Genomic DNA, 17,068 nt, shown 5'->3' on the forward strand with positions numbered 1-17,068 from the left:
TAATTTGTTAACAATAACAAACTGCAATAATACCAATCTACAAAGTCTCCGCTCTCAATTATTTAAATTCTTTTATCTCGCCGCTTTCCAAAGTTAGACCAAAAAAGAAAATAGAAAAACAATATGTTAAATTAAATTAGTATTTGCTGATTTTTCTCAGCAGACATTATCATTATTATTTATCCAACGCGCACTCATCCATCCAGCCGCTGTCAAAAGACCCCAATGCTATACGTATCACGGGCCAGGGCGGCTGCATTATTTTTTTTTAAAATAATAATAAAAAGAAAAATCAAAGGGGCAAACAAAAAAAAAAGAGTCATGTCATCACATCACAGCTTAAAAAATCAGAAAGCATTGAATAATCTCAAACCTGTGCCGTCACCAATAAGACATTAATGTTGATCAAAACAACAGGGCAGGTCCTCTGCTTCGCTCTGGTTAGATCTAAATAATCTATTACATTCGCTAAACCAGTCTGCCTGCCTCTTGTTTCTCTCGACGACGACGAAGACGACAACAGCTTCATCGCGCCCGCAATCTCTCCCTGTAAGTAACCGATACCTTAAACCTCAATTCGTTTCTTTCAATTTCTTTTTTTTTTTTTGTTTACCCAGGTCTTCAATTTTTGTGTTGGTAAAAGGTGAACTTTGATTTAGGCTTTTTTGTTGTCTAATTAGTTGCGGATGATATGGTGTTTTCTTTTTAGTTCCCCTTATTTATAGCAATAAATCAAAAGCAAGGCGAGGTTAATTTGAACCTCGTTAGCCTGAATTGTGATGTTTTTGTTCTTTTTTTTCCATGGAAACTATGATATAAGAGTCTGGAAATTCATTTCTACTTTTTTTTTAGCAGGAATCATGGAAATCAAAATTTCTTTTTTCGTTTTTATTTTATTTATATATACGTTTTTTCGTTTAAATTTCTGATTGTTTTTTTTGTTGTGATGTTCAGGTTATGTAGAGTGAATATTAAAGTTGCAGATCTTTAGTTTTAAATGCAGCTTCGAATCTGGAGATTGAGAGGCGCAGTTTAGGTCTGGAATTGAAGAGTTGATACTTGTTGTTGCCTTTGTGAATTGGATCAGACATGGTGTTTTGGGAGGGTTATGTGAGTGATGAAGTGATGGGCATTTTCGCCCCAATTGTCGTTTATTGGTTGTACGGTGGGTTTTACCAGCTATTGCCGCCTTTGGATGGGTATCGGTTGCATACTAGAAAAGAGGAGGAAGAGAAGAATTTGTTGTCCCTGTCGAAGGTGGTTAAGGGTGTTTTGCTTCAACAACTACTTCAGGCTGCTGTTGCTCATGCACTCTTTTTGGTTAGTTACTGAAACTGTTCAAGTAATTCCTGTTTGCCTTTTATGTTATTTTGCAGTGAAATTGTGATCCTTTTTGGTGTGAACAATTGGATTTTTCTCAATATAGATTTTTTCCTATATGAAAAAACACAGGTTATAGAAATGCAAGTATAGAGTGGCGAAGGTATCAATAGCATTGTTGGTGATTATTAGAAAGGAAAGTGATACCGAGCTCTCTCTTTCTGGGTTAATTGTGTTTACGTCCATCAATATCATTTAAAGATTCTCAGAAATTCTGAAGGATTTTTGGAAAAAGTAAGGGTAAAATTCTTAATTTACTCGTGTCATTGACCGTATATAACTTAAAAATGGACCTCGAGGGCTCATGGTTTATTGGTGCTGGTAGTGTTTCCTAGAAGTGCCAGTGGTAGGTATACTTTCCTTTACCTGCCAAAAGTGTGGAGGGCCTTTTTAGTTAAATAAGAAGTTAGGTGTGGTTCATGGGGGACCTTTTGAGAATTCCTTGGGCTAGGGAGGCCATAGCCCATCCATGATCCTCGAACCTTCACCACTGCTATTAAGTCATGTATTTTATATGATTTGTTAAGGAGGAGTATGCACTATTGTTGGCTTGTTGAAGAGACTGTTATATCTATTACATTGTTCTTACAAGCAGTAAATAAGTATCTGATATGCTGAAATAGAGGAGGTAGAAATAAAAGTAGATAAGCAGCTGATCTAATAAAGGAGTCGAATAAGAGTTGTGGTCTTGAAAGAAGAGAAGACCATCGGTTATAGGTTCAATGACATTGAAGAATTTAATAGCATTAAGCTATTTAATACATTGAAAAGGTTCCAAAGGAGGGGCTTGATGTGGATTAGAACTTGTAATAGCTTGCTAGTTTACTCTCCTTCACTTTGTGTTCTATGATTGCTTATGATTGGCACATTGGGATCCATATAGCCAACCCCATCTAGTTTGGGGTTGAGGCCTGGTCTTTGTTGTTATTGGTCTATGATTTTTACTACTAGTTCTTTGTTTCAACTTGCTTCTTGGAGATGGATTTCCTTTTATTACTTGTGTGCAGTTCTTTAGATAAACAACAAGAGTATAGTTCTTGTAATGTGCTATGTGCAATGCGAGCCTTGCATGGCTGATCACATGTTAATTTTACTCTTGAGTGCTTGGGATTTTTTTCAGTCTTTTGTTCTGTGATAGTGGTCTTCAGTGCATGATTCTGATGCCTTGGTTTTAAGAAGAGGAGCAGTATTGACATTGTTTTTGTCTGTGTGAATGGGATATTAAGTTTACAGGCGCAGAAAAAGATGAATAATTTCTATATGCTGATTCAAGATGCAACATTTTAAGTTTCTTAAGTGTTAGAAGTTGAATTGGCTGTTATTCTTTCTGCCATTGCGTTCTGTTTTCATTTTTCTTGTCCTTTTTTTTAACAGCTATATGGGGAACATTGGTATTTTTTGTTGGCAGAGTAAGCAGAAACTGATTTTCATGTTTGTAAAGTTATTGGATCCAGCTGTGTCCGAAACCCTTTTATTCTTATTGAAGCAGGAGTCTCTTTTTAGTAGTCTTATATCATTTTCAGAGTCTGTGAGATACAATATGTTGATTCAATAAAGGTACTGAGAAAAGACTTATGGATATAACATTCAAATCTCATTTTAGTTATTTTCTAGTTACCATGTTTCTGATTGGATGCCCTTTCATGAACACTCGGAAATTCGATCTTGGTTTTCCAATTGTGAAAGTTTTCTCCGCTCACCTTAAGATTCCAGTTGCTGCTGTGGAATGAAAATAAGCACTTTGGACATTGAAACAAGTTAGGAGTTTTGATATTTTTTTCATTGCTATTGGTCTTTGGTATTTCTTAATATAGCTGCTGTTACCAAATAATTATTTATTTACCTTGACCCTTGTTTTGTGCAAAGATGAGAGTCTTGGACTTGCAACCATAGGGTTGCTTCCCTTCATTTGTAAGTACTGAATGGTAGGATTATCTCCTAGCCCTCCCTCCCATATCCCTGCTTTGGTAGGAGCATGTGAAGTGATTGAGAGATCATTGATTCTAGGACTTAGATGATAATTTTGTCAATTGCTTGGTGGTATTGTTTGATTTGCACGGTCTAGGACGTAGACCTGTATTTGTTTTATGTTTTACCATCTAACTGTTTTTTGCCTGCATTGTTGCTTCAGTTGACATCAACAGCTGATGAATCTGGAATCACGATCCAGCCCTCTATTCCTGTCCAGTTTGTGCAAATTATTATTGGAATGCTTGTAATGGATACGTGGCAGTACTTTATGCACCGGTACATGCATCAGAACAAATTTTTATACCGTCATGTCCACTCGCAGCATCACAGGCTAGTCGTACCTTATGCAATAGGGGCACTTTATAACCACCCACTGGAAGGTCTCTTGCTCGACACAATTGGTGGTGCCATTGCATTCCTCACCTCAGGAATGACTGCGCGGACATCAGTCTTTTTCTTCTGCTTCGCTACAGTTAAAACGGTTGATGATCATTGTGGACTCTGGTTGCCTGGCAATATCTTCCATATTTTTTTCCAGAATAACACTGCTTACCATGACATCCACCATCAACTCCCGGGCACAAAGTACAATTATTCTCAGCCATTCTTCTCCATTTGGGATAAAATTCTAGGGACTCATATGCCTTACACTCTTGTAAAGCGACCTGAAGGTGGTTTTGAGGCGAGACTGGTCAAGGAGGTCAAGGACTAGTTACAATTCGACACTTCTCCAGTATTATTTCAACCTTTCACTTAACAAAGGAATATACTTTGGCTGGGTTGTGCTCTTCGAGGAAACATGAATTAGAATTGTTTGTTTGACATTATAAGCTAGAAGCAAGTCCATGGGGTGTTCCTTGTTTTTCTATTCCTGTGAAGGTATAATGTCCTGCTGGTAATGATTATTTGTACCAAGCTACCCAAAGATTTGTATTTATCCCAGTATGTAGCATATCTGTCTCACAATGTTTTCCACTTTATTTGTTCCAATCTGTTGAGATTGATGTCCTTGTTCTTTTCGAAACAAATGAGCTCGAGAGTGCTGGCTAAAAGCATACCTTAAAAAGGCTGCTGAGGAGAGACACTAACTCCACCTTCAATTCCACTCTCGATATGCTCATAACCTGCCTATCGATTAAAAGTTCAAACAGTTGTCTTCTATGATCTTTGCAACTCTATAATGGTAGGGTGGTATGTTAAGAAGGATGGTGTGAATTATAATGGCGGGGTCGTATGCAAACAGGAACTGTGAATTAGTAGAAGATATATATAATGCAATGAGCATGCTGGAACAGGGGACCGAAGTAAAATAAAACGAAGGAAACTCAGATGGGATGTGGTTTTTTAGCGTTGGATAATTGTTTTCTGAGCAATGGTTGTACAGAAATTAAAAAACCTTAATCACACTCTATACCTCACAATAATTTCTCAATCATGTCTTTGATAAAAGCTTAATCACAGAATGGAAATCCCCACATATCCGAAGGTTTACTTGTTTTTGTTTTTTTTTTAATATGCTGCTTCAAATCTCTGATATTTTGTTTTTTTTAGATTTTCAGGTTAATCCCTTACCGCGTTCCCAAACGGTTTCTAACTAGAGTGAACATTATGGCTGTAGATCTTTAATGTTAAATTCAGCTTCGAATCCGCAGACTTTGAGGAGCAGTTTAGGTTTGGAACTGAAGAGTTGATACTTGTTGTTTTCTTTGTAAACTGGATTGACTATGGTGTTTTAGGACATGTGAGTGATGAAGTGATGGGCATATTTGCCCCGATTGTTATTTACTGGTTGTACGCGGGGTTTTACCAGCTATTCCTGCCTTTAGAAAACTATCGGTTGCACGCCAAAAAAGAGGAGGAAGAGAAGAATTTGGTGGTGGTTAAGGGTGTTTTGCTTCAACAACCAGTTCAGGCTGTTGTTGCTCATGTACTCTTTGTGCTTAGTTACTGAACCTATTCAAGTAGTTCCTGTTTGCCATTTATTTTACTTTGTTGTGAAATTATGATCCTTTTGATGTGAACGATGAAAGTTTTTTCCGACATAGATTTCTTCCTATACGAGAAAACTAGGTGTGTAGGCTAGTTTAATACCATAATAAACTCAATCCAATTCAAAATAAATTAAATATTAAAATAAAAAATTATAAAAAAACCAGCAAAAAAAATAAACAAAATAAAAAACAAAGAATTATAAATAAAAGCCTAGGTGTGTAGGCTGGGGCAGCCCATGCACGTAGGCTTGTTAATTTTTTTCTTCCATCTCATTAAAAAGTAATAATAACAAGCGAAACGTTGACTACCGTCATGAATTCTGGCCATTGGAGGTATTTGGAAAGTCGGGCAGTTGTCCTATAGGGTAAAACACCTATAAAACACATTTGTTTTTAGCTAAAAAAAACAAAGAAACACTACAGGGACCTAAAAAAATCTTTTTTTAATAACAAAAACATTATTTAATTGATTAAAAAAATAAATTAAATCAAAATAAAATTTTGAAACTCAATATATTTTTTTCTGGCAAGATAAATAAATAAAAAATCCAAATGAAACTCTTATAAGTAAATAAAACCCATTAACACTAAGAATAACAACAAATTTCTTCATAAAAAAATTAATATTACTCAATTTGTTTTATCATTCATTGGAACTCTCTCCATGATCTATCAAACTTAGAGACTTTAGTGAAAGAAAATAAATCCAATGATGTGATTTCAAAACTAAATGGATTAAAAATGATTTTTAACAAAAAACCAAAAGCAAAAAAAATTAAAAAAAGGTTTTGACACATTAATTTGTTTTTTAGAGGACCGTCAAATATTTAACTAATATAATTTTGGTCCTCTTATTTTTAATCTTTTTTATAAAATAAATTTGGATTATATTTGTGTGAATCAAGCATGAAAATACATACCAAGATGGGTCTTTCTAATTGAGTCAACTATAAAAAGAATAGATAAAAAAATTATTAACTTCACATCCCAACTAATATAATATTAAAAGATCTAATTGAAAAAAAAAAAATAATAACCGAAGGGAAAAAAGCTATAATTTACATTTTTTTTTCATAAAAAATGATTTTTTTTTCTTTCCTTCAATTTTGTTCCCTTTAATTTTAATTCCCAGCAAACAACAAAATTAATTTCTTTTCCTGTGATGTCAAGTGCTAACCACATAACAGATTACTTTATGAGATTTCGATAACAATATAAAAAAATTAAAAATAATTATTAATTTAAAATTCTAATTAACACAATGATTAAACTAAAAAAACATGAAAAATATAAAACACGATTGCAATTCACAATTCACAACTATATGTCCTTCGAACACTCCTCATTAAATTAAAATTCAAATTACAGAAAAAAACTAAAAGAGAGCGGCCATAACGAGGAGTGTTCGAAGGACATATAACGTTGAGAGGAATTTTGACACCTGAAATCCAATTTTGCCGTAAAAATACTCGGTGGGCTATCGTTTAAATTGAATATTCTCCGCATCTAATTAATAAAAAAGAAAAAGAAAACCCCCACAGTAACAAGATGCATGGCGCCCGCCCTCGTAGAAGAATTTACCCGGCTCGACCGGTCGAGCCGAACACCAAAATAAGACAATCCCAAAAATACCCCCGGAGGTACCCAGATACAGGAGTGGAAGCATCTAGACGTGTTCGCTGAGTTAGGGTTTTACTTTTACATTTCATTCGACCGGTCTATAAAACGACCCATACCTTCCGTCACAATAAAATTAGGAATATCTCTATCTGACTAAAATCACACGCAAAGAAAGTCTCGCCGTTTGCTCCTCTCTTCCCTGCTGCTCACTGCACTAATTTCTTACTCACTGACCATAATGAGGTACTACTAATATTGTCATTTTGATAGATAGATTATCTTCAATACCTGTACTAAGCTAGATACCCCCCTCAAGTTTGTTGCTAGACGCCCATTTCTCTAAGGAAACTTAGGGTTTCTTTGGGGATTTCTGTCCTTCATGGTTGGATCTGGTATTTTGGACTAGTTTCATAAGCAGGCGACGTTTGAGATTTGAGTGTCTGGTTATGATGTGTGTCTTCTGTGGATGGGTGGTGGAGCCACAGTTTATTGTCTGAGATGGTTGTCTTTCTGCTGTTTTTTGTTTTCTATGTTTTTTCAAAGAAATCTTTTCCCCACTATGTAAATTTTGTTTTGCGAAATTCGTTCTGTTTCGTGGATTAGAAATTGGACAAAAAAGAAAAAGAAAAGCTAAAATGTGGTGTACTCCTATAGCAATCTGTGTTATTCCTGGTTGTTGTGACTAAGGCCTTTCGGGAAAATGAGATTGTTGGACATGATTTCGAGGAGTTATATGTAGACTGGAGCATGATAGAATTAGTCTGGTTGCTTTAACTCTTGGGAAAACTTATTGGCTTTTGTTGCTCTTGGATTACCTGTAAAAATTGTATTCAGCCCCCCTCCCCCCCAGTTGTTCGATGTCATTTTGTATTATGAGTATACAGACATCAATCTAATGCTGCTGACGGGTTTGTTACATGTTGTGTTTATGGTGGAGATTTGTAAATATTTGTTTTTCTTATGTCGCATTGGACATTCGACCTTTTCAGCCGTCATCCTTCAGTGAAATGGGCCCAGAGGTCCGACAATTTGTTCATCACCGTGCAGCTGCCTGATGCACAGGATGTAAAGCTTAAAATCGAGCCCGAAGGGAAATTTTTCTTCTCTGCTACCAGTGGGGTGGATAAGATACCCTATGAAGTTGAACTTGACCTATTAGACAAGGTCATTGTAGAGGTAAGTACCCTTTCTGCCTCGTACCTGAACCTGTCTTTTTGAATATATATTTTTTGCCAGATATCAAGTTTTTAATACTACTTGCAGGAGAGCAAGGCTAGTACTGGCTCCAGAAGTATCCAGTACATTGTGAAGAAGGCTGAGAATAAATGGTGGAGCAGATTGATAAAACAAACCGGAAAACCTCCAGTGTTCTTGACTGTTGATTGGGATAAATGGATTGATGAGGATGAGGAGTTCACTAGTAAGGGTAAGCCTTTCTCCCTCCAGACTCCAATTCTCATTCCATGTCATTATATTTTTGCAATGCTTCCCCTGCAGTTCAGTTTGACTAATTATTCATGTTTTTTTGTCTTTTTTTGCTGGTGTCTAGGAGCACCTGAGGCTGAGATGGGGGATATGGGTTTTGATTTTCCTGTAAGTAACAATGTTTTTGTTGCATAAGAATGGATGGGCTGCTCTTCTCTAACTATTTGTGACTAACGCTGCTGTTTGATCGTAACCTTTCTAATTCAGAATCTGAATCTTGGAGGCGGAGGCTTTGATGGGCCTGCTCCTGAAATGGACGATGGTGAGTCACTTCTAATTTATTCAAGCAATGTGCTTTTCGCCATTTGGATTTATTACTTTGAGACTACTATGCAAACATTCCTGTTTAACCTGATTACCTAAAAATGAACCACCTCATCCGTGCAGATGATGAAGATGACACAGAGGATGAGAATGCGGAAGAAGCACCGTCAGCAGAGAAGGAAGTACCATCCGCTAGTGGCGAAGCAGACACTAAGAAAACTTGAAGTTTTCCATGAATGTGTTTTGATGCTCTGAAGTTGCCATTTTACCTTCATCTGTTGAATGTTTGACTTAAAAAGTACCACAGGTGCTGTAGTTCTACATCACAATAGTTTGTGATAGAGGTCAACTATCAGTTATGATGTGGTCTTGCCATTTAACTTGTAGTGGCACGAATCGGTCTTTTCTATATACAATGGTACATGATGATGATGATCTATCTATACATGCCTGGATGAGCTGTTTTTCGTTGAGAGTTTTGATGATGATCTATACATCTCTTCTATCAAATTTCTTTTCTATTATTTATGCCATTTGTTTTTTAGATTTTTTTTTTAAAATCTCATTATAATTTTAAAAGCAAGTTTTATAAAAATAATTAAATTATGAATTGAAGTAATTATTTAAAAGGCGATTTTTGATTACTGTATATTTTTTATGATGCTTTAATGGTTACTATGAACAGTGGAGTTTTTAATATATATTTTTAATTGATTATCCATAACAAATCCAGTTTGAGCAGACATTAGAGCTGCATTTATTTTTTAAATTGTAACATGTAATTTGTTGTTTATCATATTTTTTTTAAGAAAATAATCTCAATTGAGCATACAAACTAGTATTATCATAAAAGTTTTAATATTATTTGAAAATCATAGCATAATTAGATAATTATTTAAATAAATTTATTTAAAATGAATTTTATTATAAAATAAAAAAAATAAGAGGCATTAAAAAAGAAGAAGAGATGTTTGGGCTGTTAGGATGGGTCTACGTGCCTAGCTAATAATTAAAGAGTTGGATTGTGCTTGGATTTGATAGCCTGCTTATAATTAAAGAGGTGGATTGTGCTTGGATTTGATAGACTAGATCGCATCTATAAAAGGTTGAAGACCCCCCCTGCCTTTTTCTTTTTCTTTTTGAATTGAGAAGATATCGTGTTGATCGTCTACAACATTTTTTCAGCCAGCAGAGGCTGCTTGTTGGAATTTTTAAAAAATAAATTTTAATTTCCTTATCTTATAAATACAAAAAAAATCAAGTGGAATTCTAAAATTCTATTTCTTACTATAAAATACATTTTAATCTAATTATAAATTCAAAATGAAATCAAATAAAAAAAAAATATCAAGACTCGATTTACTTTGACATAATTGAATGATTAAGTTATTCTCTTAAAAAAAATTATAAACACCAAAATTGCAGGTATTTATATCTTTTGTGGTCAATTAAGAGCTTTCTTTCTCTTTTTTTTTTTGACATTTTTCTCCTTTCTTTAACCACTGATAAGGACTGAGCTAAAAAGAAAATAAAATTCTATGACTAAAATGCAAAAGTTAAAAAAACTAGGATGTTAGTTTTGGCTGTTAATCTTTCAATTTTTGTTTTAATAACAATCTAAAATTTAATTATGTAAAATTGATATTTAATTTAATACCTGAATATTCAATTACAGCCAGAATACATAAGAACACTTGAATACCATATATATACAAATGAAAACATATTTCAAGACATAAAAACATGCCAAATTAACTTGTGAGGATGAGATTAAAAAGAAATAAAGTTAAGCAATCAAAGTGCAATGAGAGGAAAAATTCCAAGCCTAAAAGGGATAAAATGACAATGAACAAACGCGAACAATTAAATGTAAGAGGGAGCACAATGGATGAATAAAAAAAACTCAAATCTTTTAGTTTATTTATTAATTTTACAAAATGTTATTTTTGGTCCTTAACCTTTCATTTTTTTTTTTAAGAACAACCTAAAATTCAGTTTTATAAAATTAATCTTTAATTTAACACCTAATATTCAACTTCACATTGAGAACACAATAAACACCTGGTTATTAACTCCACATCGAGTATGCAAAAAGCATACAAATCAAATCAGATTTCAAGAAACAAAACCATGTTAATACAACGTGCAATGATAAAATTGAGAAAAAAAATAAAGTCCAGTGACAAAAATGCAAATAAGAAAAAATTTGAAGGATCTAAAAAAGGAAAAATTGACAATCAACCATGGCGCGAACAATTAAAAGTGAGTGGGAGAACCCAATCTCTTGTGAAATCTTGGGATCGTTCTTGTTTTCACCTTTTTTGGAGAGCCTGTCTTTTCCACATCCTGCGGACCATCAGCCAAAGTTTCTGGGTCTTGATTCAAACAATAATTTTGCCAGCATTGCAATCACAATGTTTTATTTTCCTCCAGAAGCCGGCTAGAAATGAAAAGTGTATAAATTGAAATAACCTGCAGGATTGGGTTGCATTAAACTCTCCCAGCTCTGGCTGACTGGTTATCAAGCTCTTAACTTCGCCGTTTCCAGCTTAGCACGCCGCTCTTCATATGATGCTGTAAGTTCAAGCAATAACAAGCACGGTGAAAATATTGATATAGAGCTGTGAACATTTATTTTGGAGGAAGTTGGTACAGATAGAGAAACGATAATGGCTGGCTTTTATCACATCCAACCTTCTTGTTAATAGTTCAATAATATTTCATGACCACGCACACACAATTCCATCTTTGAAGTAAAACTATGATGATACTCGAGGTTATGATAGGACTTACGCTCAGTTTCCCTTGACATGAGGGGAACATGGGAAGCTTTTTTTCTTGTCACTCCATTGCTAGATGCGTCTTTATCTGAAAGTTCAGAAATGACATCAGCAATGTAGACCAATAAAAGCAATAGCTAAGATGTTTCGTTTAGAAAAAAATGAAGTACTTTCTGCACCAATTGACAAAGGCAAATGACTCAACAGAGCCTCGTGAAAGATAGCAGCCTGGAGATGGTAAAGTCGGCATTCATTCTCCAAGTGAGCATGCAGAGCTTGTCCGGCATCTATTCACAAATTCAGTAGCACTTGATAAAAATTATCTCAGATATTGCAGTTAAAATTGCCTACAAATTCAGCAAGCAATGGATGAAAGTGATGTGAATTCCAAAGAACATGACTTGTCTAAACAGCTGCTTTGAAATATTAAATACAAACAATGAGCTCCTTGGAGGTTGGGGGTAACCCAGCAGAGTTTGCTTAATCTCAACTACTGAATGTCTTGAAAATAGTATTTGTAATGGTCTTTTCAAATATCGAGTACCTGAAGAACACGAAAACTTGAGACCTTCAAACTCACAGGATAGAAGAACCAACGGAATTTCAGGAGCCATGAGATACTGGGGTTTCCTCAGTGTCCTGGTGTCCAGTAATGCATCTATTACCTATGAATTGAGCACTTGACATAAGTTGCTTTCATACTGAAATAATTATTCTTGAAGATACAGAAAACCATGCAGCACAACGACTGTTTGAAACTTTTCCAATGATTCATTCTGTGGGCTTGTCAGCCCACCTTAACTGGCTTTCAAATTCTCCCCAAGTGAAAGAATGAACCTTGAGGAATTCTCTTAAAGTCATCAGCAGGGAAGCAAAGAGCAAATATATACATCTGGATTGTCAATTAGCAAGGAAATCTAGCTCACAGAGAGGATTCCGCATGCTCACTACTGTATATGTTGGCGGGAAGCTAGGGGTGTCAGCTGACACCCCTGATTTCAAAAACATTTTGAGAGATTAAGCAAATATCATAGCAATCTAAGAATTTCAGGGGGGTAGTACTTACTCAACCCTCCTTAAATTTTACTAGACTTAACCATATAAGGTCGTTCAATAATTTCATATCAAAAGTCAAACAAGAACATTTAAAAGATATACTAAATGTATCAATATTTCCCTTAAATTTCCTTTACTATCAAGTACTAAAATTGAATTAAAAAGAAGATTTCTTTAATTTCCAATTCAAACATAACAATGTTCCTATAAAGAATAATAAATTATAATTCCAATGCCCAAAGCATATGCACATGTTTCCATTAAAGAAGGTAAATATGGTTTCTTATGCTATTTTAAAAAAAATTATAGTTTTTTTAAAGTTTCATATTCTAATTTTTTATGGTGGTTTGCAAAATTGTTAAATTATAGAGGAACAAGTTATGAACGAATTAAAAGACTTTCTGATGTTTCTCTTCTAGGAGCTCAAAGATTCCACTTCCTTAATCTCTATTAGTGGCGAAAGGTCTAATTCAAGAGATAGTTTTTAAATATTTTATGTTCTATTTATTTACAATTAAATAAATATTAATATTAATTTTATTTGTTAATAAATAAATTGTATTATAATTTGTTGTTGATTTTGAATGTGAATAGTTACATTGTTACTATTATTTATTTTAAGTATCATATCAGAGTATAAGTTTTCAATGCTTGATAGTTATTAATTGATCTGCTGTACTCATTGCATACCAACATACACAGTGTTGTTTTAAAATGGTCCCTGCCTGAATATTATGGTGAAAAGCTATCATCTATGATAGAATTGCTATGCATGGTGGGATCCAATTTGTAAAGCAACACAAGGAATAGAAAAGCACATGAGTGCACATGCACATGTAAGCATTTACTGGCATAAATTATCCGCAGAATGTTCAGAGCCATCCTGTGTGCGCTCATCTTGTTCAGATTTTATATTCTAGTCATCTCTGGAAATTCAGCTAAAGCAAATGTAAACTAAATCAAGATGCTAAACTTGTCTCTGCTGTAAAATATTTTGGCTTAAAGGCATCAAATAAAGAAGAGGAAACCATGCAATTAGAATGACATCTGATACTCACTTCAGGGGATTCAAGACCTTGGCCAATCATAAATAGCACAGCAACCATGCACCGGACTTGGTGCCACAGGAAAGCACTACCTTTAATTTTTATAGCATAAAGTTGATGCCCTTGAAACCTACAAAAGAAATAGCAAGGTCTCAATTTGAATAATTGCCAGTATAGCAAATTCACAAATGGATGTCTGTGCAATGATCAATTAAAATAAATAAATAAATAAATAAATAAAGGGATGTCTATTTCTCATCATAAGTTGGAATTTAACAAAATCAAGCATGTTTATTCACTTGGTTCTGATGCTTAGCTTCCTAATCATCCATTTAACACTCCCCATGCCACTACTGTGGCTGTGCATCACCAAATATTTCATCCTGGAGGTGAGAAATGAGAAGATTCAATCTACTTTACGCCGAGTATACAATGTTTCATATCTCCCCGTCCATTTGTATTTTTAGTTTATTGTTTGTTGCACCCTCTCGTTTACTATTCACCATAATCTGTTGAGAAGAATTGAATTGGAGGACCCATCCATACCCATCCCACCATTTTACCACTTAAGTTAAAGCCCGGCTATTGATATTTGTTTCTCTTGCACACTCAACCACTCAAGCAATGCAACTGCCAAACTTCAGTGATATGAAACATTTTAGGAATCAAATGCTAACTTATTTTTTAAAGGTTTTTACCTTGCTGGTTACTGCATCCAATTGAGAAAAATAAAAACATGGCATAAAAGGGTAAACTGGCTTTGATATTGAAATCAGACGAGATGATTTATAAATTCAGACCTCATATTACAAGGAGAGATCTCGAATGACATCACATTTCGCCTATAATTGTGCACTTTCACTGCATCCATCTTGCAGAAGTTTCTGAAGTCGTGTTCCCCAATAAGTTTCTTACCTGCAGTCTCCATAACCTGGGAAAAAAATAAAAAATGATGATAGAGTTATTGTTAAGCCCTGTTGCTGCATGGTCAAGCAGCATAAAACCAGAGGTATAAGTCCAAAAAAAAAAAGGCTCTAGCGATAATGGAACTGCATACCGAGAGGTTCAAATTGTCACTCCAAAAGAAATATTTATATTCCCTGCTCAAACAGCTGAACCTGCACCTCAATATAAGATGACTGATTATATAAACACATGATAGTTGACAAGTTCAAGGTAATAGTTCATGAAGCACATAGAAGGACCTTGCACTGAAGTCACTTGGAACAGGACACCAGCCCACAATTCGAATGTCTTTTGGAAGGACTCCATTCAACACTCTCACATAATCAATTTCCCCTAATGAGAGGAAAAAAAGAAGATAACAATACTGTAAGTTAAAAAATGAGAAATTTGAATTAGTTTCACTTTAAAAGATTTATTTCAGAAAATTCTCTCTTCCAGCTTGATAGATGTAACTTGTAAGCAGTGACATAGTGCTGTGTACTCTATTTAGGATGACATCCTACACCTAAGAGTACATTCTTCCCGAAACCTCAAAAATTGTTATCATATAATTAGAAACTAGAGGGAGGATTATCCTAATAACAAGATAATTAAAACTAGAAGTTCCAAGTTGTCTTAAAAGGAAGGCCATTACAAGTAAATAAAGCTCAGCAATCCATCTAAAAATAACAAACCTGGCTGACCATCTTGTTCTTCTGGAACAGTCTCCCCTGAATGTTTGTTGTGTGCATCAATGTCCTTGCGTTTGGATCGTAAATACAGCGCAATCACCTGCATCAAACATTTTTCATGCTTTCAATTTCAAATGAAAATTCAATCGACCCAGAAATATAAAACGGGTATTTTAAGGAAAACAGAACTTTTATTGGGTAAGCAACCTACTTGCCCAACAGCAGAAACTCCCTTGTCTGTTCTACCACATCTTGAGTACTGTATTTCCTTCTTCTCACCAATTAAAAGTCTTGTCTTTTCAAGAGCCTTGAAAATCTCAGACTGCAAGAGCACTTGAATTAAAGAAGAAGATTTTTTGTCATAACAACTCATCACTCAACAAAATCACCTCACGTTTCACTTCCATACAGAACCTTAAAATCCAGTCCCATGATCTAAAATAGGAAAAACGGAATGCCACACCTCAACTGTCGGATCCATTTGTGCCTCCAAAGAAAAACCATAAAACCTGAAGCATAACACACAAGATTAAAAAGGTCTTCATTCTTCCACCATTATTCTAAACAGTATAAAATGCCTACAAAAAGAAAAATAAAAGATTAAAGAAAGAAACACATAGCTCCTTGTTGTCAACAAAAAGAAACGCAGGTTCATATTCAAGTTTCAACATCCCAATCGATACCTTTGACCAAAATACATGACTTTAAGAGCAACATATCTCCTCGGATGGTGATTCATGATCCTTGTATCATAACCTATGCATAAATTTTGATAAAAAAAAAAATATCACTATATATTCTGATTGAGCTGGCGGAAAACAGACCAAAATAAAATACAATAAGAGCATGGTAAGAAATCAGTCAAGTGAAAATACATTGGAGAAGCTAACAAAATAAGAGACCTGGCGTTTTAGGCGCAGCTTTCTTTCTTCCACTCTTCCTGCTCCCAGAATTCATTTCTTCTCTCTCCTCTCCCAGATTTTTACATTTTTCTTTAGGCTTCTTCTCTTTTAACTGCATCATTGCTTAACTTCAAGTGCTAGGAAAAAAATAGTAACTGCTGAAACTGGTTTGGTTAATGTAATAAACAAAAGAGAAAAAAAACCTCGTTACAGCGACAGCTTGAGAGTCGAGAGGAAAACTTTGCATTCTCTTCCTCCAATTCCTAGTTTTTTTTTTTATAAAAAAAAATCAAGTTCAAAACATAAGAAATATGTGAATCGAGACTGAGTTAAACAAGCGAAGCGATGATTAAAAAAGAAGAAGAAGAAGCAGAGAGGATAGTAATAATACTTTGACTCTGTTCTGAAGAAAAGTTATTTGAGATCTTAAATCGATGACTTCTACTGCTTCTTCGGGCATGGTTCAGCTTTTGTTACTCCGTTTTCGCTCAGGTCTACCACTACAAGGCCAAATTGAAGAAGAGACGGCGACTCTAGACGAAGTTTTCACTGGCTTTTCAAAACGCTGCCGTTTCGAGAAAAAAACTTAACGAAGCGGAGCTGTGCTGGGCTAATATGGGCCCGCGTATTTTCGCGGGCTTATACCTTGGGCTTTAAATTTCAGAGACAGGCCCAGCTTGATATTTTTTACGAGGACTGAAACAACATCAAAAGTGCATCGGGAGCTTGTACGATCTGCTTCAGAGAGTGCAGATCCATTATCTGTTTCTCCATTGCAGATCTCAGTTCATTCCAAGTCTCCAAATTCTCCAAGGTCACCTAACCATGTTGGCTCAAGCAAGGGCGATTCTAGCAAAGGGATTCCTAAGAAGGGAAGCCCACTTATGCATGAAAGACATTTTTTCTCCATGAGATTGCCAAGAAAGCGCCAACGGC

General features: G+C 34.9%; 3 protein-coding genes across 8 annotated transcripts; 2 read left to right on the forward strand and 1 right to left on the reverse strand.

Annotated features, from left to right (window-relative positions):
* The first annotated feature begins 340 nt into the window (after window positions 1-340).
* LOC118043081 (very-long-chain aldehyde decarbonylase GL1-9) lies at window positions 341-4,341 on the forward strand. Of its 2 annotated transcripts, none has more exons than XM_035050948.2 (3): window positions 341-549; window positions 955-1,320; window positions 3,512-4,341. In XM_035050948.2, the coding sequence occupies exons 2-3, from the start codon at window positions 1,090-1,092 to the stop codon at window positions 4,061-4,063; spliced, it is 783 nt and encodes a 260-aa protein (XP_034906839.1). In that variant the 5' UTR covers window positions 341-549; window positions 955-1,089; the 3' UTR covers window positions 4,064-4,341. The 2 variants fall into 2 exon arrangements, with proteins under 2 accessions (XP_034906839.1, XP_073260651.1); XM_073404550.1 differs by having other exon boundaries at window positions 1,004-1,320.
* Window positions 4,342-7,043: 2,702 nt separating this feature from the next.
* Window positions 7,044-9,191, forward strand: LOC118043006 (co-chaperone protein p23-1). Its single transcript, XM_035050828.2, has 6 exons — window positions 7,044-7,205; window positions 7,952-8,138; window positions 8,226-8,388; window positions 8,512-8,555; window positions 8,655-8,709; window positions 8,835-9,191. The coding sequence occupies exons 1-6, from the start codon at window positions 7,201-7,203 to the stop codon at window positions 8,933-8,935; spliced, it is 555 nt and encodes a 184-aa protein (XP_034906719.1). The 5' UTR covers window positions 7,044-7,200; the 3' UTR covers window positions 8,936-9,191.
* Window positions 9,192-10,776: 1,585 nt separating this feature from the next.
* Window positions 10,777-16,675, reverse strand: LOC118042795 (uncharacterized). 5 transcript variants are annotated; one of them, XM_035050545.2, is made up of 15 exons: window positions 16,524-16,675; window positions 16,336-16,395; window positions 16,133-16,244; window positions 15,914-15,986; window positions 15,694-15,739; window positions 15,442-15,552; window positions 15,234-15,330; window positions 14,799-14,892; window positions 14,651-14,711; window positions 14,394-14,524; window positions 13,606-13,723; window positions 12,036-12,156; window positions 11,662-11,778; window positions 11,505-11,579; window positions 10,777-11,285 (listed from the first exon to the last, which is right to left on the reverse strand). In XM_035050545.2, exons 1-15 carry the CDS (start codon window positions 16,590-16,592, stop codon window positions 11,233-11,235), a joined length of 1,338 nt encoding a protein of 445 aa, XP_034906436.1. In that variant the 5' UTR covers window positions 16,593-16,675; the 3' UTR covers window positions 10,777-11,232. The 5 variants fall into 5 exon arrangements, 3 of the variants coding, with proteins under 3 accessions (XP_034906436.1, XP_073260609.1, XP_073260608.1); XM_073404508.1 differs by having other exon boundaries at window positions 11,671-11,778; window positions 14,799-14,895; XM_073404507.1 differs by having other exon boundaries at window positions 14,799-14,895.
* Between the last annotated feature and the right edge of the window lie 393 nt (window positions 16,676-17,068).

Source organism: Populus alba, chromosome 14, assembly GCF_005239225.2.
Source record: "Populus alba chromosome 14, ASM523922v2, whole genome shotgun sequence".
NCBI classification, from domain to species: domain Eukaryota; kingdom Viridiplantae; phylum Streptophyta; class Magnoliopsida; order Malpighiales; family Salicaceae; genus Populus; species Populus alba.